This window comes from Sciurus carolinensis, chromosome 1, assembly GCF_902686445.1.
Source record: "Sciurus carolinensis chromosome 1, mSciCar1.2, whole genome shotgun sequence".
NCBI lineage: Eukaryota > Metazoa > Chordata > Mammalia > Rodentia > Sciuridae > Sciurus > Sciurus carolinensis.
Window position 1 is genome coordinate 194,340,551 of NC_062213.1, and position 20,198 is coordinate 194,360,748.

Here is a 20,198-nt window from a genome sequence, read left to right on the forward strand (position 1 = left end):
CCCCGCGGACCAGACGGCGAGGAGCCGCGCCGCCCAGGCTCCGCCCGCGAAGGCGGTGCGTCGCCCGCCCTCCCCCATCCCGCGGCGGTGGCAGCGGCGGCGACAGCGGCGGGGACCCGGCACCGCGGGGCGCAGCATGCGGAGCGCATGGCCGCCGCGCCCGGTGGCCGCCGTGCTGTCGGCGCTGGGGGTGAGGCGGCGGGCGGCGGGCGGCTCGGGTGTCCGGCCGGGGCGGGGCGCGGCCGCTTCCCCATTCGGCGCGAGCCATGGAGGCGCTGAGGGAGTCCGTGCTGCATTTGGCCTTGCAGATGTCCACCTACAAGCGCGCCACGCTGGACGAGGAGGACCTGGTGGATTCGCTGTCCGAGGGCGACACGTACCCCAACGGCCTGCAGGTAGGAGCCGCCGGCCGGCTTGCGCGCCTGCGCCCGCTCTCCGCCCGCCAGGTCCCCTGCTGGCCGCGCTGCGCCTGGCCTGCCCGCCCGGATCCTCCCGCACACCTGCTCCGGCTATGCCCAGGTGGCAGAGTTGAGCACCCCTAGACCCCAGATGGCCCAGTTACCGTGCCACCGAAGAGGCAGCTGGCGGAGGCTAAAACTGCCCCGCAAGTCCCTGCATCCCACACTCGGTCCTGGGCAACCCACCCTATCTGGGAGACATTTCCCTTTCTTCCTGTCCCTCCCTGCCCCGGACCTGAATTTCCTGGGGGCAGAACTGGTTTTCTGTCCCTCTCTCCCTGCCCCTTTTCAGCCTCCGGGGAAGCTGGATTCCTCCCCTCCAGGGTCTGCCCTGTGGGAATCCGACCCTGGACTAGCCACCTCCAGTGAGCCAGACCGCTTTTTGCTGTCCTTGCCCTGTGCACCTGCCCTGGGACAGTTCTTGCCAGGTGGTCAGCCCTGGTAGGGTTTGTACCTGGGCAGGTGGGTGGGAACGAATTGGAAATATGAGGAGACCCAGGGTTGCCCTGTGATCTGGATCCTGAGAAACAGCCCAGAGAGGGCAAGAGTGGGACACCTCAGTCCAGGAGGACTTCTGGTAGGTAGATCAGGAGAGGGATCCAGGAGAGTCTTGGGGCTGCGTGGGGAGCGGACACCCAATCAGAACTCCTCCCAAGGGCAGGCTTGGGAAGAGTGGAAACAGGCAGCTGTAGCCAGACACACCCCTGAGAAGCTGGAGTTCAGATTGCAGTAAAGGGGAGCAGCATTGATCAAGTTCCTTCTCCAGGCAGCTTTGTTTTGTTTTTGTGGTGCTGGGAATTGAACCCAGGCCTTGGTACATGCTAGGCAAGTGCTGTGCCACTGAGCTACACCCAAGTCCTCCAGACTAGGTAAGTGGCCCAGGGATATCCAAACTCATATCCCAAGTGCTCTACCCGCTATGCTAAGGTAGCCCTAGGTACAGGCTCCTACCTTCAGGACCACCACCAGGAGCTATAGAGTCACTTCCCCCAACTCACAGGGAAACTGAGGCTGGGAGAGGCGATGAACCCCTCTTAGCTCAGTCACAGACCTAGAAGTCTGAGAGTGACAAATCAAACCCAACCTGTCTAGATCCTCTTCCCTGTGAACCTTAGGAGGCTGAATCCAGCCGGAAGTTATTTTTCTGTAGCAGTCATTTTCCCTTCACAAATCAAAACAGAATCTAATCAGCAATCTTTTTCCATCTCATCGTCCCCAGAAGGTTCTAAATATATCAGCGCAAAAGCGCCAGAATTCACAACAAAATAGCATGCTGTGTTGTTGTTCTGACGGCGGCCCGCTGGGTTGACAGCCTTCTTCAGATCAGCAGGTCCTTCGTCCAGGGGCACCCCTGGCAGAGCACAGGGAGCCCACTCTGAAGCCAGGGGCCCTCGTTTGAATTCTGACCACTGGTGAGCGTGGGTGGGGCTCAGCCTCCGCAGTCCCGTTCCCTCATCTGTAAGACAGGAGTAGAGAGCGTGGATGTCATGCATGCCACAGGGTTTGCTGGGAGTCTTGTTGTTTTTGTGACCTGTGAAGTCAGGGCCAGGGTGGCCATGGTACAGATGTCAAAGCTGAGCCCCAGAGACAAGTTGGGGACTTCCTGTGGCTACATTGCTGTCATGTGGGTCGGAGGTCAGTTTTGGTATCCCCATGCCGCACTGCCCAACTGGGTATATTTTCCACTTGCCATGCAGGGAAAAGCAAAAGGGTTAGCCCCAGCTGGGACATTTCTGTGGGTACCCCACTTGGCTTGCGTGGTGCCCAGGGCAAAAGTGAATTCTCCAGTGCCTGCATTTCTGAGTCAAGACCTGTCTACCTCAACTCACAAGGCAGAGTTGGGTTTCTGTTGTTCTCATTGTTTTTGTTTTTTGCAGTACTAGGGATTGAACCCAGGAACACTCTGCCATTGAGCAACACCCCCAGCCTCCACCCTTATTTTTTGGAGATAGGGTCTTGCCAAGTTGCTGAGGCTGGCCTCAAATTTTCTATCCTCCTGCCTCAGCCTTCCACGTCACTGGGATTACAGATAGGCACCAAATGCCCAGCTCAAGGCACACTTTTTTCTTATTAATTTAATGTTTTTAATCATTTGAAGGTCTTTCTCCTAAAAATCTTTTTTTCTTTTTTTTCTTTTTTTTTGGTGCTGGGGATTGAACCCAGGGCCTTGTGCTTGCAAGGCAAGCAGTCTACCAACTGAGCTATCTCCCCAGCCACTTCTCCTAAAAATCTTTACATGCTCATTTGTGGTAAAAAATAGAAATATAAAAAAAGATTTTAAAAGAAACATTGATCACACTGCTCACAGATAATGGATTCTAGTTTTTTTCCACGCACACCTGTGTGTTTAGTGCTAGGGATTGAACCTAGGACCTTGTGCATAATGCCAGACAGGTGCTCTTCCACTAAGCCTCAGGCTTGGCCCCATGTGTGTGTTTAAACATAATTGAGCTCACTCTAAATGTACAATGTTATATCCTGAATTTTGCATTCAGTGCCACTTCATAAGCATTTTCTATGTCAAAAGCTTCCAAAACATGCCACCATTAAAGATCATAGTACTCATGCATATTCTTTGTTCCATCTAATATAGCTGGACAATTAGGACAGTCACCATCACACTGTGGGTGACCCTTCTTTTAGCCTTTCAGATTATTGCATGGTCTGGTTACTTGAAATACAACTGCTTCCTCAATGTTAGCCATTTAAAGAAGGACCCTGACCCCCAAATCTTCCTCTCCTAATTGGCAACTATAAAAGTGAGCTCTTTGGCAGTTATGGTGGTACACATCTATCTTCCTAGCTACTCAGGAAGCTGAGGCAGGAGGAGGGCAAGTTCAAGGCCAGCCTCAGCAACTTAGAGACCTCAAAATAAAACATAAAATAAAAAATAAAAAGGGCTGCTGATAGCTCAGGGGTAGAGTGCCCCTGAGTTAAATCCCCAGTACCAAAAAACAACAATGAAGCCATTAACTCTAAGTCCAAAGTTATCAACATCAGTAGCTAATAAATGAAAATTTAAATTTTCATCTCTCAGCTACACTTGCCACTTTTATTGCTGGATGTGTTAACAAAGGGTTGAATTTAGCTGGAGGAAAGTTCTACGTATACCTCATTTGAAAGCAGTTTTCCTTTATCTCATTTTAGGCAAATTACTTACAATTCGCTAAAATTAGTTGTTGTGGACTTAGTCTGGATTTCTTTTTTTGTTTTCCTTTCTTTCTTTTTTTCTTTTTCTTTTGGGTCTTTTCTTTCTTGACGCTGGGGATCAAACCCAGGGATTTGTGCACGCAAGGCCAGTGCTTTACCACTGAGCTACATTTCAGCCTTTAAGTCACCTAGTGGTGACTTGGAGCCCTCGCTGTGTCTGTCCTGGCTGTGAGAACTGAAAGCAACTCACTCACGCAGCTTTATAAAATGGGTTAATAATAATCACACACCTGTAATCCCAGCGGCTCGGGAGGCCGAGACAGGAGGATCGTGAGTTCAAAGCCAGCCTCAGCAACAGCGAGGCTCTGAGCAGCTCAGTGAGACCCTGTCTCTAAATTTAAAAAATAAATAAATAAATAAGGCTGGGAATGTGGTTTGGTGTTTGAGTGCCCCTGAGTTCAATCTCCGGTACCCTCCCCCTAAAATGGGTTAATAATATTGCTAACTCACCTCCTAGAATATTCAGATGAGGCCACAGAGGTGACGACATCCTCTCCAGGGCTCAGAGTACAGAGCTGGCCACCAACAGAATTCTGGGGGAAACTCACCACTCATGCCCTCTCAGCCCTTATATAGCAGCTTTCCCCTCCAGGCCTCCGTCCTGCTAAAGCTGGCACCCGGTCTCCTTGTGCCTGTAGGCACAGCACTTTGGTGGCTTGAAGGAAAGTAGCCACAGTGACACCTACAGCCGCCTGGGAAGCAGCCAACCACAACTGTCTACCGAAACCTTTGAGCCTCATCCAGTGATTTCTCAGTCTTTTGTTTTTATTCTTTAGCAATACTGAGATATTTAAATTGATGGGGCAGTGATGTGGAGGGTGATTTTGGAGACAGACCCCTTCAGGACTTGAAAAAAACCTTCTCTGCTTACCAGGGGGTCCTTTTAACTCTCTCCACCAGTTACAGGATTAGACGCTTGACCTGAAGGTTCTAGAATCTGAGATAGTCCCACTTGGGACTTCATCCCAGCTTCCTCACTTTAGAGAGAGGAGACTGAGGCCCAGAGGCTGTCCAGGTGCTTGTGATGGACTGGTGATAAATATTGGGTCACAGAACTGAGTGCGAGGCTCACCTCGCCTCCCAGAGCCGCCATGAATATTCAGATGAGGCCACAGAGGTGCAGGCGCTCTCTGCGCAGACCTGGCCACTAACAGAATTCTGGGGGAAACTCAGCCTTTGACTTCTCGGGTTTTCAGTCTTTCTTCCCTGTGCCACAGAGATCTGGGCGTTCATTCTGGGAATCAGACAGCTAGGAAGCATTTCTCTAAACAACCAGACCGTGCAGTGTCCCCTCCCCTATCATGGGAAAATTTAAGCCATTGCTCAAGAAGATCAGGCTTGGGGACAGGGTGGTGGGGAGGGCTCAGGCAGATAGTGGAGGACAAGACATCATCGGTTTGCTCTGGGCTAACCCCAGTGGCCTCAGCAGGAAGTCCACCTCATGGAACTTTAACGAAAGAAACTTCCCCAAACTGACACCCTTGTGGAGGCCGGCCTCCCCCCTGCTAGGTCACGCTCTGTCTGTTCTGAAAGGCTGACTCTGGGCAGCCTGGTCCACTGCCAACCCTCATAGCAGCAGGGCTTCTGGGACCAGGAGGTGGGCTCCCCACCAGACCTTTGAAAATGGCTTTCTGTCTGCTCCATGTGGCTGTCAGGGGGACCTGGCAGTGGCTGGGGAAGAACCTCCCTTCCCTTGCCACCCCGCGAGGCTTAGCCAGGCTCCCCGCCCCTGCTGCTGCTGGCGAGTCTCCTGGCCCCAGGCGGTACCCCGTCCTCACCTGCAGAACTTGTTCTTGCTGTAAGCCGAGGTGGCTCGCACTTGGTCCTGTAACCCAATATTTATCCCCGGTTAGGGCTTTGTTTCTTGGCTGTGCAAACCCTGGGAACTCCTGGGCTGGGGCGGCTCGTTTCTCTCCCCCGCCCCACTCTGCTTCTCTGAATCTAGAGCGCCCTCCTTGGTCTTCCCCTCCCTCTTCACCGCTGTCTTTGGGGGGACACTCTTCTCTCTCCTCTTCCTTCTCTCTGTGCCTCACATGAGGATGAGTGGAGATGGGCCTGCCAGCCGGGTAGCGCCCGTGACTCCCCACTCCATCTTCCAGTCTTTGGCTCTGGACCTTGGCCGGTGTCTCCTTCCCAGCCACCTTTCCCAAGATGGAGTGGGCTGCCTGCCACTAATCCTCTGCCCTCCAAGTAGCCGCAGCCCGTCTCCCATGATTGATAGGCCCTCTTTCTAAAAGGAAAGTGAGAAACCGCTCGCTTCTCCCCTTCCCTGACCTCATCTCATGGGACGGTCCCCAGGGTCCTATGAAGCGGGCAGGGCAGGTATAGTGGGGGCTCAGAGAAAAGGGATGAGACTGAGCAGGTGGCCCTAGGGAGCAGAGTGGCTCCCTGACGCAGCCTCTGCCCCATCCATTGCACCCAGAAATCGGCCAGCCCCTCCTGGAGAGGCCGTCCATCCAAACCCAGTGCCACCAGATGACTCCCTGGCCCAGGGAGCTGCCTCTGGATTCTGCCCTCTGCGGTGAGCTGAGCAGAACCAGGAGACCGTGGCCTGGCAGCGGAGCCAAACCATGACACGGGTTGAAGATCTCTTTTCAGATCCCATTTGCGGTTCTTGCTTAGAACTATGAGTTTTTAATTCAATTCTGGCTTAATCATAATTTAATTTACAGCGGACACCATCTGTTTAGGTTCAACACTTAGCTTGACGTTGAACGATGACACTCAGCTTGACGCGGCTTCTCTGGCATGTAGCATGGCCGCCTTGGGATGGGGCACCAGTCGCGGAGAGAGGGGGTGCCTCATTGTCCTCGCTCCTCACTCTTCCCCTGCAGCCCCCGCTTCCTGGAGCTGGTGCTAGTACCTGCTCTTAGGAACGAGGCAGAGGCAAACCCTCTAGGACAGAACAGGGCGCAGGCTGCCCGGGACGGGTGCTTCCCGGATCCCTCGGTGCCCGTTCCCCCGTCTCCTGCCTTCCGCCTCCTCCCTCCTTCTCTCCCCTCCTCGGTACCTCTGCTCTGGCTGTCTCGCGTTCCCCTCACACAGCATTTCTGCATGTCCTGACATGGCCAGGGGGTCCTGCTTCTCCCCACACCTCAGGGCGTGTCCTCGAGCTTCCTAGAACTGGCTGCAGGCAGAGGGGAGCCTCCTAAACCCAGGTCTCCCTGCCTCTTGGCACCCTGTGAGCTGAGCCACAGTGTGGGGACAGGAGAGGCCACAAGGAGGAGGAGGAAGGCCACCACAAGTCCAGGGGCAAAAGGAGGGCCAGATAGGAAAGTGAGAAACCGCTCACTTCTCCCCTTCCCTGACCTCATCGCGAGCACAGGGCCCTGAGTTCGATCCCCAGTACCACAAAAAAAAAACCAGGGTTGCCTTACCACTGAACTACCCTTTTAGCCCTTTGTATTTTATTTTGAAACGGGGTCTCGCTAAGTTGCCCAGGCTGGCCTTGAACTTGCTATCCTCCTGCCTCAGCCTCCCACTTGCTGGGATTAGAGGGGTGACCACCATGCCCAGCTTAATGTAAAGTTTTAACTAATCAAAGTGGCTTGGTCAGAAATCTTGGCTCTCCCTACCCCTTTTTTTTTCTTTCTTTCTTTTTTTATTGGCCGGCGGTGCTGGAGATGGAACCCAGGGTCTCACGCCTGCTAGGCAAGCGCTCTGCCCACTGAACTCCTTTTTGTTATTATTTTTTTATAAATTTTTATAACTTTATTTATTTATTTGTTTATTTAATGTGTTGCTGAGCCTTGAACCCAGGGCCTCACATGTGCTAGGCAAGTGCTCTACCACTGAACCACAGCCCCAACCTGAGCCCTTTTTATTATTTTGAGACAGGATTTTACTAATGTGCCAGACTGACCTTGAACTTGGGCTCCTCCTGCCTCAGCCTCCCACCTAGCAGGGATTACAGGCTGCCACCACACCCAGCTTGCGTCTCCCTAAGGGATTCCAGCAGGCGGCCTGCTGCCTCCCTGTGCTGACCACAGTGCGAGCTTCCTGGGTGTTGGTGAGGGTCTATCAGTTCTCCAGTTCCTCTTCTCAGTTTCAGAGCACAGTTTTTCTTCCGCAGACAGTTCTGGGGTTCCCCTTTCTCTGGCGCAGCAGTTCGGACTCTCCTACCTGGACAATACCCAAGGTTGGCCACCGTGCCCTTCCCTCCAGTGCCCACCAGATCCCTCCCTCAGGGTCCTCGCCTGGCTCTAGGGACAGCCCCTCCTCAACAGTGTGGGGCCTTTGCCGTTGGAGTCTGGGTCTCCCTGAACCCCCTGGCCAGCTGCCATGGCCTCCTTAATGTCTCCCCGCTTCCCTTCCCCTCCCTGCCAAGCCTCACTCTTTCTCCCTTTGCCTCATGGTGTCTCTTCAGCCTCTGTGGAAGTCCGTGTCCTTTAGTTCACAGCGCCCCGTGAGATCTAGGCCTTGCCCCCCTCGCCAACTCCTGCTCACTCTCCAAGACCCAGCTCAGACATCACCCGCTCCAGGAAGCCTCCCCTGACTGCACCCCTGCCCGCCCCATCTTTTCTTGATCTGCCTGCCTGCTGGGCCAGAGCAGTGGAAAGCAGAACAGGCCACCTTCCCTTTGGCATTTCCACTGGGACCCAGAGTGGGCGCCCAGCTGGTTGTACCGGGAGGCCATGTCACCGCACCAGGCCCCACCTTCGGGAGACCCTTCCTGTCCTGTGGCCCCTGCTTTTGCAGGAAGTGCCTCTGAGAACAGCGGGGACCCAGAGCCGGCGTTGGGTGGGGGGCCTGGGCCGAGAGCTGCTGACGGTCTGTCGCCCGGAGCTGGAGGGCCGCCACGCCCTCTGCTTCCCTTCATTGTGCCTCCTTTCCTGTGAGCTGGGCCTGGGGCCGGGGACATTTCCCCCGCTTTGAGGACCTGCCTGAATGGAGCTTGTGTCTCCCCCAGCATCTCTGAAGACCCCCTTCTGGCCCCCTAGCGGACTCTGAAGTCTGCAGACTCGGGCTCAAATCCCAGCTCCCCTGTTGGCCTGGGCAATGGGAGGCGCAGGTCGCTCCAGCTGCACCCCAGCGTCCCCATTGGTAAAAAGAGGGCTAATAATGAGCTAAGGGTGTCCCTGCTTCTGGGAAGCACGAACCTCGGTCAGCCTTGTCCCCAGCTCTGTGGACAAGGGGGCTCTGAGGAGAGCCCAGCTGGACGCCCGCTGGATGCCTGCGAGTCCAAACATCCTGTTCTTTCTTGAACTCCTACTGGAGAAACAGGGAAAAGCTGTCCGGTTTTTTTTTTGTTTTTTTTTGTTTTTTTCCCGTGTGCTCATATCGAGTGACACGGAACACAAGCCAGGCTGGGTTGAGCTGCTGGCTCTCTGATGTTTGGGAGCAAATCCAAGCTCCTGACCAGGGTGGCGGTTCCTTTCCTGGATTAGGCTGATTCTGTGGGAACGGGACCACCCCTGAGTTAGGAGGGCAGCCTGATGCCTCCCCGGGGCCTGGGCCTGCCGTGGAGCCCCTTCCTCCTGGGCAAGGGGAGCCCTGGGCACACGTCCTCCCCACCCCTCCTGCCTCCTTCCCTGCAGGTGAACTTCCGCAGCCCCCGCAGCGGCCAGAGGTGCTGGGCAGCACGGACCTCGGTGGAGAAGCGGCTGGTGGTGCTGGTGGTACTTCTGGTGGCAGGACTGGTGGCCTCCCTGGCAGCACTGGGCATCCAGTACCGGACAAGTAGGTGCCTCTGGTTCATGGTGGGCGTGGCTCACTCCTGCCCTCGGCCCTGTCCACCTGTGCAAGGGCGGCTTCCTGCTCAAGCTGGGACTGGCTTCCAAGGCTGAGGAGGGGGCTGGGCCCGGTGGGCTCAGGGTGCTGAGGACAGACCGAGCCCAGGGAGGTGGGTGTGGGTGGTATGAAAGTCCTGGAGCCAGGACAGGAACTCACATCCTGGCCCAGCAACTTCTCAACCGTGTGACCCGGACAAGTCACCTAATTTCCCAGAGCCTTGGTCTCCTCTACTCTTAGCGGGTGAGCAGTGCGCAGTTTGGAGATGGCTCTGAGGATGCTTTCAGCTTAGTCTGGGCACTGTCGTTGTTAGGACGGGGGTGGTTAGACAGGCTGCCACTGCCTGCTGTCCTCAGTCCCAACAGAATAACAACAAAGGCTTCTGTTTACTGAACACCACCCATGTGCCAAACGCCTGCCATTTATAGCTGTCGTCGCCTGTCCTCCTCACGGCACCCCTGCGAGGTGTGGTGGCTTTGGTCCTTTTCCATGTGAGGAAATGGGCACTGAGGCCAGGTGACTTGCCCAAGCCTACATGGCCTGTGGGGGGTGGAGTGGCAGTTTGAGTGGAGAAGCTGGAACTTGCCCCCAGCTACTGGGCTCCTGAGGGCTCAAGCGCAGGCCGTGCCCACCTGCTTGGCACTCCAGAGCAATCAGTGCCCCAGTGCCTTTGCACAGCTCTGTAAGTACATCTGTCTGTCCCACCTCATGCTAAGGCCACGGGACCTCTCCATCCTATTGCCAGGAGTCCAAGGCTGGATCTCGTGTCTAGCTGTGTAGATCCAGCTGGTGCCTCTTTACTTAACCCTTATGCAGCCGAACGGGGCAGATCCAGGTTACAACCAAGGCCAGGGACCCACTGTCCTGCACCCTAACATCCACCTTTCTGTTGTTCCACCTGGCTGAGCCGCCACAGGGGGGTTTTCTCGGGGTTCCATCCACCAGCTTGGTTACTCACCCCCCTCAGAGAAATCATGGCTCTGCTGAGCCTTTGCTACTGTGAAGTTGCTGGCCTGTGCGGGTGGCCGTGCGGGACGGGATGGGGAAGGGCCTTGGGGGCCTGGGGAGAGGCAGGGACTTCACTGAGTCACCTCGCGTCCCTCGTGTGCGGGACACGTAGTCACTCGTTCATTCACAGACACGCAGTGGGTACTCACTCTGCCAGGCGCTGAACTGAGGACCTACACGGTGCTGAAGAAATAGTCACTTGATTATTTAACTGTTTAATGGTTTGTGGGCTTTTTACCAAATGCTCCTGGCTGAGCAGCTGCTTAGTGCACATTTGATTCATTAATTGCTGATCTCCAGACTTTTAACCATCTGTGCCTGGCACAGTGCCTGCATGCCTTCACTGTGCAGACAGCGAAGTGAAGGAATGAAAGTTTGAGAGACCCCACGCGTGCCTACTAGAAGCAAAAGTAGGCCCAAATCTCCACCATGTTGGCTTAGGAACCAAAGGTTGGAGTGAACCAGCGAGAGTAGGAGGATTAACCTGGGAACGGCCTTTCTCTGCCGAGTGTGTGTGTACCTGGCTGTGCAGGTGTGTGTGCGAGTGTGTGCGTGGACCTGCTCTGTCCACGGGGCACAAGATCATCCTCACCCTGCAGCTGCCTCCTTACCTCGTCCTACCAAAGTCAGTCCAGAACATCTGGCCAGTCAGTGTGGCGCCTGGCCAAACCCATCTGCTCTGCTCGTGGCCCAGGGCATGGGCAGTGGGGCAGATTCCTGCAGCCAGTGTTGCCTGAGACCACCCCTAGGAGTTCCCAAGAAGTCTCTTCACCCGGAACCGGAAGGGAACCCCCAGGGGACAGTGCCTCGCAGTCAGACCCAGAACACTTCTGCCAAGTGGGGCCCATAGGGGAGAATCCTGCTTCTGCCTCTGTCCCAGTCTCTCAGGACCTCAGATTTTCCCTGGCTTGGACCTGGGAGAGGAATGAGCCAGGCTGAGGATAAGTGACCCTGGGCCACCTGAGAAAGCAGTGGCCACCTCGGATGTTGACAGTAACCTTGTTACACAGCAGTAGGTGCTGACATTGGCCACGAATGAGCAAACATCAGGCCAGTCAAAGCAGATCCTGTGAGTGATGTCTGGCCAGTGAAGAACATTTCCATCTACCTTCCTGCTATGCCCTGCTTCCCAGAAACTTGCAGGTGCTTTGCAAACAGCAGCCGCAAAACAACAAATTCTCCCAGGAAATATTTCAAAGTGTCTCGGATGGCACTGTCCAGATGAGTGCATTAGACCTGGGCTGGTTCCTGCTCCTCAACTGATCACGCCTCCCGAAGGGAAGAAGTATGTGCCGTGCTGCAGGTGGTGACCAGGCGCTGGACAAGCCACTTCCATTTCGTCACTTGTTCATTCCACAGATGTGTATTGAACAGCTGCCAGATGCCAAGCAGGGTGACAGGAAGAGGACATGGAAGAGCAAAGGAGATCTCAGCTCGACCCTCAAGATGGCCATGACACAGCATAGTCCATGCTAAGGTGGCAGATACCCAGACGGCCAAGAGACCCAGAGAGGGGTCTGGAAAGGTTTCCCTAAGGAATAGAAGCCTTAGCTGAGCATGCCTGGAAACCATTAATTAACTAATCAAATATGCATTAAGCACCTGCTCGGCCAGGAGCATTTGTCTAAAGATCTTCAAATCAGTCAAGAGTTAGATAACCAAGCCCCAGCCTGAGCCCCAGCCTGAGCCCCAGCCTGCACCTAGCAGAGCCAGTGCCAGCTCAGGATGGCGGCCCACAAGACTGACATCTGGGTGCTGGTTTCTGCTTTCGTTTTAAAATCCTGAGCCCCTGAGAGTCTGTCTTCTGAGTATTTCCACCAGCCAAGATTTTGTCAAGCTTTACTTCCTGTGGTTGTGTGTATAAAAACAATAGGTATTCTTTTCCTTCCCCAAATATGAAGTTTTATCATAATAGTGAATAGGCCTTTTCAAACCACACAGTTCTCTTCCGCCTTCCCCTGTAAAGATTCCGGTCATCACCGTGGCTGGGGACACGGGCGTGCCACTCGGATCAAGACAGCTGATCTGGAAATGTCGACAATGGCAGCCTCAGCTCCTCTGCGTTCGTGCACACCGGCTCAGTCATTTTTAATTATTACGTCATTATCTCAAAGTAAAGCCACCCTGATTTTCTTGCTGTTGTGCGACTCCTCCGAGCCCTTCGTCCACCAGAAGGACTGGTGTTTGTGCACTGAGGTGGGTAAGCCCACGAGGGACCTGCTGGAGACCGTCAGCCCTGCCGTCCCCAAGTGAGCTGGAGCCTGCGTTCTTTCCTGTTCTCTGAAGATTAGCCGGGAACCTCAGACCCTACTAAGACCTGAGGGTGCTGAGCCCTGTGCACCCTGTGCAATGGAGTAGTCACGTGAGATCTTTCTGTCATCACTGTGGAATGGATCCTAGAGAGAAACCAAGGCTCCGAGTTTTTGTTTTTGTTTTTGTGTTTCGTCGACAGTGCTGGGGATTGAGCCCAGGGCCTTGATTGGCAGAGTGCGTACCACGGAGCCAGCCCCCAGCGCAGACTCAGAGGGGAGGTCTCTGCTCCGGACCCCACAGGTAGAAGCAGAAAGTTGAGATTTGAACCCAGGTCTACCAGTCTCCAAAGCTACCTGGCCTCGCTGCCTCCCCATGTGCTGTAGGAAATAATCTTGCCAGTTGGGCCATACCAGCCCTGCTGTGGCCACCAAGGAGGAGACAGGCAGCAGGAAAACGCAGCCTTGGAGCTGCTGGACCAGCACAGCCTGGGCTCAGCTCTGAGCTCTCCCATGCAGCAGGTGACCTCGATCCTGTCACTCTGTCAGCCTCAGTTTCCTCGGGGACCTCACACCTGCAGCTGATGCCAGAGTGCGGGTCAAAAGACACAGCGAGCACCTGCGAGGGCCTGTTCGGAACCTGTTCAGGACGCAATGCCTGCTGCGGCCCGGGTGGCCACTTCATCAGTCCTGCTGCCTCAGGGAGCCCCTGGGGACCTGCCACCTGGTCCCCTTGCAAGAGCTCTCCTGCCAACCGTGAGGCAGATCTGACCCCTGCTCATGCCTTTGGCAAACCAGTCTCTCAGGTTTTGTTTGTTTATTTTTTGTTTTAGGGTTTGGGTCCCCCTCCCCAAACTGGGACAGTTATTCCCCCAGGAATCCATGTTGTTCCCCCAGGAATGGCTTTTCCTGGCTCCTTTCCCGTCCCTGTGTCCTGGCACCCTATGTCCACATCACCCAGTTGGCTCCCAGTCAACGTTCAGTTTAGTTTTATAAATAAATGGCAGTTTCTCCTGGTGCGTTTGGGCTTTTCTTGTGTAATTGTGTATCCCCAGTGAAATGGTGGGCTCTCGAAGGGAGGGACCGTGCCTGCCCCCGTCCCCTCCCACTCCCCGTCACACACACACTCTCCTCAGCAAAGGGCCTCAGCATTTATTTTGTGGAGTAAGTGAGTGTGTGAATGAGGGAGTAAATTTGTCGAGCATCAGGGAATAAGAAGTCCGGGAATCTTCATGGAGGGAGGGGTTGACTAAGAGAAAAGCACCGCTGGAGCGCTGGCACATGCCTGTCATCCCAGGTACTTGGGAGGCTGAGGTAGGAGGATCGAACATTTGAGGGCAGCCTCTGCAACTTGGAAAAACTCTGTCTCAAAATAAAATAAAAAGGGCCGGAGATGTAGCTCAGTCATGACTCACCCCTGGGTTCAATCCCTCATGCTAAAAGAGAGAGAGAAGGAGAGAGGAGCACCTTGGTTCCAGGCACTTTTAGGCCACAGAAGGGGTTTTAGGCAATAGGCAGAGGTCTTCTTTTACAAGCCAGGAGATGATAAAGCTACTGAAACCCCTTCTCGTCTGGGGTCTAGTGACCTTCCAGTTTCAAGTCTGTTTGGTCAGGGCACAGGGGAGCTTGTGCTGGGACCCTAGGCCACCTATGCTGCCCTCCAGCTCCTTCTCCCTGCCTGCCCGTCACTGTCCCCTTTCCCGTACCCCTGCAGGAACGCCCCCCGTGTGCCTGAGCGAGGCCTGCGTCTCGGTGACCAGCTCCATCTTGAACTCCATGGACCCCACGGTGGACCCCTGCCAGGACTTCTTCAGCTATGCCTGCGGGGGCTGGATCAAAGCCAACCCCGTGCCTGACGGCCACTCCCGCTGGGGGACCTTCAGCAACCTCTGGGAACACAACCAAGCCATCATCAAGCACCTGCTGGGTAAGCACGAGGGGGAGACTAAGGGATGGGCCGCAGGGGGCCACCACTGCACCTGCCAGCCAGGCCTGGTCAGAGGGGCATGGAGCAGACAGGGCCGGCACCTCTGCCCTGCCACTCACTGTGGGCCTGCTGTGTAAGTTACTCATGTCTGGCCTCAGTTTCTTCATCTGTGTAATGGCATTAATAACATCCAAACTGTAGAGTTGTTCGGTTTTGTTTTGTTTGAGGTGCTGGGACTCAAACCCAGGGCCTTGCATCTGCTCGGCAGGTGCCACTGAGCTACACCCCCAGCCCTGAATTATTGTTTTCAAAACTTTGAAACAGGGTCTTGCTAAATGGGCCAGACTGGCTTCAAATTTGCAATCCTCCTGCCTCAGCTTCCAAAGTAGCTGAGATTACAGACACACACCACTGCGCTCAGCCCAGGCTGCAGGGCTTTGAGCACTACAGAACACACCTGTGACACATCAGCACCTGTGTGGCACACAGCTGGTAGCTCTGGTCATTTTATTTTGGGTCTTCAGAATGCAACATGGTCCTTGACTAGCACTGACTGAGTTTTGAAAGCCGTGACAAACAGAATCCAGGGCAGACTTTAAGCTGTCACAGCGAATCATCTGGGGCCTCACGGACTCTCCAAAGTACTTTTGACATTGGTGTTGATAGTTTTACCCTTGGATTAGAATCCCACCCCTGCCTTGTTTGCAGCTGTATTCCTGGTTACTGTTTGTGGGATTCCCAACTGCCCCGTGCAAGCTGCACTGTAGAGTCCTGACTTGAACCCTGGGGCAGTAGGGACCCTTTCCTGCTGCCCCCTGCCCTGTCCTGGGACCCTAATGCTGGGAGGAGCCAGATGATGAAAAAAAAAAAAAAACAACAACAACCAATTCAGCCCCCCAGACAGACCTTGATCTGGCAAATACTCACAAGTTCTTAAAAACCACTCAAGATACCCAGTAGCAGGTAAAATGGAAGAAGCCACCTGAAAGGGGACAAGTCTTAAAGGGACAGTAATCCTCTTATGAGACAGGAAGTGATTCTGACTTGACAATTATGAGTTCCAGGCAGCTGGCACTTTTCGTGAAGGTGGGCACGTGTAAGCAGGTGAAGGAGACCTTGCCTTCCTTTCCCGCCCCGAGCCTGGGGCGCGGCTGCCACTAGGTAAAACCCACCCGTCCTTTCTCCTTGACCCCAGCCGTTCCTGGGCAGGATGCCCTGCAGCACCCAGCACAGTGACAGCCTCCTGCTTGTCTCCCTGGAGATGGGATCAGGGTGGAACGAGGAGGTGGGGCTGAAGGAACTCACAGGCGGACACGGCAAAGCCCCAGCCTGAGGTGGCTCCCCCTGCCAGCGCCACCAGAGGCATCTTCCAGATCCGGGAGCTTCATCGGCAAGTGTGTCTGAGGTTTCAAGGCTACAGCTCAGGACTGTCCCTTCCCTAGCGCCTAAGGACACAGCCAGGGGCTTGGCAGGACCACCAGTGAGGCAGGGGATCATCCAGACCTGTGGCGAGACGGGCGAGCCGCTCTGCGACAGTCACAGGCCCTGGGTTCCAGTGCCACCTCCCACTGACCCTGAGGTCTGGGCAGTCACAGAGGCCTCTGGGATGGCAGCGTGCTCCTCCAAGCTGTGAACACTTACTGGGAGGATGTGTTTAAAGAGCTCTTCCTCAGTCTGGCGTGTTGTGGTGGCTGCTCTGTGTGGTGGCAGTACTGTTGTTATTCACCATGAACCTCTGCACAGTACTTCACAGAACTCTGCGATTCGTCATCCCATTTTATTCTGTAGGGTGGGAGCTGGGAAGGTGTTGTTCATCTCATTTGGTAGCTGAAGAAACTGAGGTTCAGAGAGTCTTCAAGACAGGCTAACAGTTGGCCTGATTAGCCTGGACTTGCCTGATTCCTGGTCATGTGCACTTTCCCCTGTCCCATGCCCTCTCCTCGGGTGTGAGGCACAGACATAGCTCCCCTCTCGCCGTGCTGGAGAGGGTCTGCAGGCAGCGCAGGACACTGAGGGCCTGAAGGAAAGTGGGAAGGGTCCTGGCCTTTGCTGAGTGTCTACTGTTTTGGGTTCTTTATAGCTACAGCCTCTTTAGTGCTCATTACAATGCCGGGACTTAGGAATTATCATTCCCATTTGATAGATAAGGAAACTGAGGCTCAGAAATCTTAGGTAATTTGGCAAGAACACACCTTCATTCCAGAATGGAGAGGGGCTCATGCTCTGGGGAGCAGATAGCACCGAGGGGTTGAGGAAGACAGACAGTTGGGCCCAGAACCACCCTTCCTGCTCTGTGCTCGAGGGTGCTGATCCCACTGGCCCTGGAGCTGATTCTTATTGGGAGGACCTTAGATCTGTGCCAAGATTGGATCCATCCTGTCCTGTCCCTTAAGGTGGCAGGGCTTATCAGGAGTGGCCGCCAGGCCTGGGCTGTGGCCTTATGTTCACCCTGTCCCTGAGGGTCCCGTGGTAGGTGGGAAGCATCATTGAGCTGGGCACAGAACAGCCAGCACCAGGCGATCGCGCCCTCGACCCAGGGCCCTGGTCTGATGGTGTCAGGAAGCGAACTAGAGAGGGGTGAAGTCTGGCGGCCCTGGCATGGAGCTCGGCTGCTGCCGGGTGACCTGGTCCTCCCCAGTGTTGTCCAGTCTCTGTGGCATGGAGAGGCCAGTGAGTACCAGGAGCAGTGAGGTCGCCTGATGCTGAAGGGCATGTGACAGTTCAGATGCTGCGCAGAACCTGGCGCCTCCTAAGCGCTCGGCAAGGCATGGGTGCCCGTCTTGGCAGCAGTGGGTTCCAACCGGACTTCACCCTGACGGGCTGTGTGACTGCAGAGGCCACCCGGCCTCAGGGCCTCAGCTCTTTACCCGTAAGGTGGACTCTGACTCACATCGTTACTGAGGATGCTCTAAGGAGGAGCAGAATCACTGCTTACCACATTGCTCACGGAAGCACCCATGTGGACCTAGTTACCGAGAAGGCGGTACAGGCGCATCTGTGACCCGAGTCTCTTGTGTTCTTTCCTTTTATTTTCATGGTACATTCAGGTAGGCACCAGTGTATTCCCATTTTACAGATGAGACAAAAGAAATGTGTTTCCCAGGAAAAGGTGGAGCTGGGATTCAGACACAGCTGTGGGGCCTCAAAACTTCTGTTCTTTGTCTCCTGGCTCCTCTTAAATCAGACTCACCGTGGACAGACCCCGAGTGACGCTGCTCAGGAGATTGGCTGAGAAACGGCTCCTGGCCTCCCAGCCTCCTAGCTTCCCGGGTCCCTTCTGCAGGGGCTGCTTGGCTGAGCTTTGCAGGCCGGGCAAGCCCTGGCCTAGGCCCAACTTAGTAGCTGGGGTCACCTTCATGTCATACTGACCAGGGACTTGGAAGGCACATCCTGGGGTCCCCTCCCCCTTCAGGTTAATCCTGGGAACTAGTCTAGAACAGCCCCCTCACCTGTGGGCCTGATACCTGGGGCTTTGAAACCTGGATGGACACTGGAACCAGAGAGAGTGCTCAGGGTCCTCTGAGGTTACCTGGATCACACTTCTTTCTTGATGGACAGAGGAAAAGGGACATTTTCAGTGCCAGTGAGGGCTACGTCCACTGGCCCAGTAGGACAGCTATCCATTTGCCAAGTGACCTTGAGCAAGCCGTGCATTTATTTGATGGGTGAATTCACCCCAGCCCCCTCAGGAAATCCAGAGACCTGAACGAGGCCAGGTGCCCCTGTGGTGTGTCCTTGCAGCCTGCTGGCTGGAGGCTGCGACCTCAGCTGTGCAGAGCACAGCTGCCTCACTGCGCGCTGCCATCCCCAGCTTGGGCTGGCCTGGTGGACTAGGGAGACGAGAGCAGGGCCTCACCAGGTGCAGTGGCACACGCCTGGAATCCCAGCCACCTGGGAAGCCAGAGCAGGAGGATCACAAGTTTGAGACCAGCCTCAGCAGCTTAGCAAGGCCCTAATCAAGTTAGTGAGACCTTGTCTCAAAATGAAAAGGGCGGGGAATGTGGCTCAGTGGTTAAGCGACCCTGGGTTCAGGCCCACGTCCTAAGAAAAAGAAAAGGTGTGGCCTCACATCATCAGGGGGAGACAGACGGCTGAGTCTGGCCCTTGCCCGAGGCTTTCCCGCTGTACTTGAATCCAGTTACTCTAGCATCCAGAGTCCCCCGCCCCAGCCCTAAACCTGCTTCCTCTGCTGTCTTCCAAGGGCTCTTGGGCCTGAGCTACACTTGCACTGTGGTGCCAGCAGGTTTACTTAACAATATCTGATACTATATATATATTTTTTTGCATAACAAAAAAAAAAAATTAATGCAAACTTGTAACAGATCAAGCAATCCCCGTACCATAAGGAAGTTAGCAGTCTCCGTTCTTTCTCCCCCAACACCAGTCTCCTGAAAAACACGCATATTCCAGCAGCACTGCCCACGTCAGTGATCTGGCAGTGTGGTTGGTTTGTACGTTTCCCGCGTTTGCCGCCTGCTCCACCCGTGGACAGGCTCTGCCTCTGACATGCTTGCTCTCTGGGAGGCACCTTCTGGAGATGGGGCCACTCTGGGGCCCCAAGGGGATGGAAATTGTTTGGCAACCTGCGACCAGACCACAGGGTTTCCAAGTGCCTGGACACTTCCTTCTTGGGGCCCCGCATTCCAGAAACTGCCCCAGTCACTTCCCCAAAGTTCTAGAGAGGAAAGACAGCATCCCATGTAATCGGCCGCTTCTTCCTCTGGGAGTTTTGATTGGAACACCTCCCACATCGCTCAGGAGCCAACAGGAGCCCCAGCAGGCAGAGCCCTGACCCAGGCGGGCCACGGGGCCAGGGGGCTGGGAATTCCATGGTCTCCCGGACTGCCTGACCAGGGGCATGCGGGGCCCCCACTCCACCATCAGGGCAGGACCTGTGTTTGTTTTAGATAAAAACCACAGACTCGGTTCCAACAGTCACGGGCCTTGGGAGCCCCATCCTGCTGGGGAAAGGGGGAGCAGATAAAGAAGGCGCCTTGTTTTGCAGGGGAAAAAATGGTAACCGGTGTCATTGCCATTCCTGATGCCTGCTGCAGGCCAGGCCCTGCACCGAAATCTCAGGGACATCCTGACAGGAATTGGGGCATTATCCTTGCGTTTCAGAGAAAGGGAGGAGATCTGGCCCGGGAGGGGAGGAGCCTGCCTGGGAGGGCGGAGCCAGCCAGCCACTTGCTGGAATTTGACCCCAGGTGTACTTAAGCCTCCTGGGAGCCAGCCACCCCTCTGTGTGGGTGTGGCCGTGTGTGCATCTTGCCCTAACAGTTCCCACAGTGGCTCTTACTAGTCTCACACCCAATTTATAGGGTGCGAGAGGTTGGGTAGCTTACTGGAGGTCGCAGGAGACAGTGGCTGAGGCCCAGGGCAGAGTTCCACCTGGATGTCTGGTAGAGACCCCCCAGGGCCTGAACCCGAACTTCAGACTGAACTTCACTTGCACTGCTTCCTCACCTCTCACTCGTTCCCCAGGCTCTATATCCTGCCTAGAGCAGCTCCCTGCCCAGGCGAGGCAGCTTGGCACCCTTCCTGACACTCACGTTCCAGGCGCTTCCTTCACCCTCTGCTGGCCCTCGCTCAAGCCCCCTTCTTCGCCCACCTGAT

At 55.2% G+C, this 20,198-nt stretch overlaps 1 protein-coding gene across 4 annotated transcripts in view; it reads left to right on the plus strand.

The window, feature by feature from the left end:
* Positions 1-20,198, plus strand: part of Ece1 (endothelin converting enzyme 1) — a 94,315-nt gene that overhangs the window by 42,084 nt on the left and 32,033 nt on the right. For 2 of the 4 annotated variants that reach the window (XM_047545602.1, XM_047545594.1), the window contains exons 2-4: positions 309-395; positions 9,206-9,347; positions 14,370-14,582. In XM_047545602.1, coding sequence (XP_047401558.1) covers positions 309-395; positions 9,206-9,347; positions 14,370-14,582 — 442 coding nt within the window. Of the gene's footprint in view, positions 1-68; positions 191-308; positions 396-8,587; positions 8,712-9,205; positions 9,348-14,369; positions 14,583-20,198 lie in introns of those variants that run through there. The other 2 variants (XM_047545583.1, XM_047545610.1) reach the window with 2 other exon arrangements.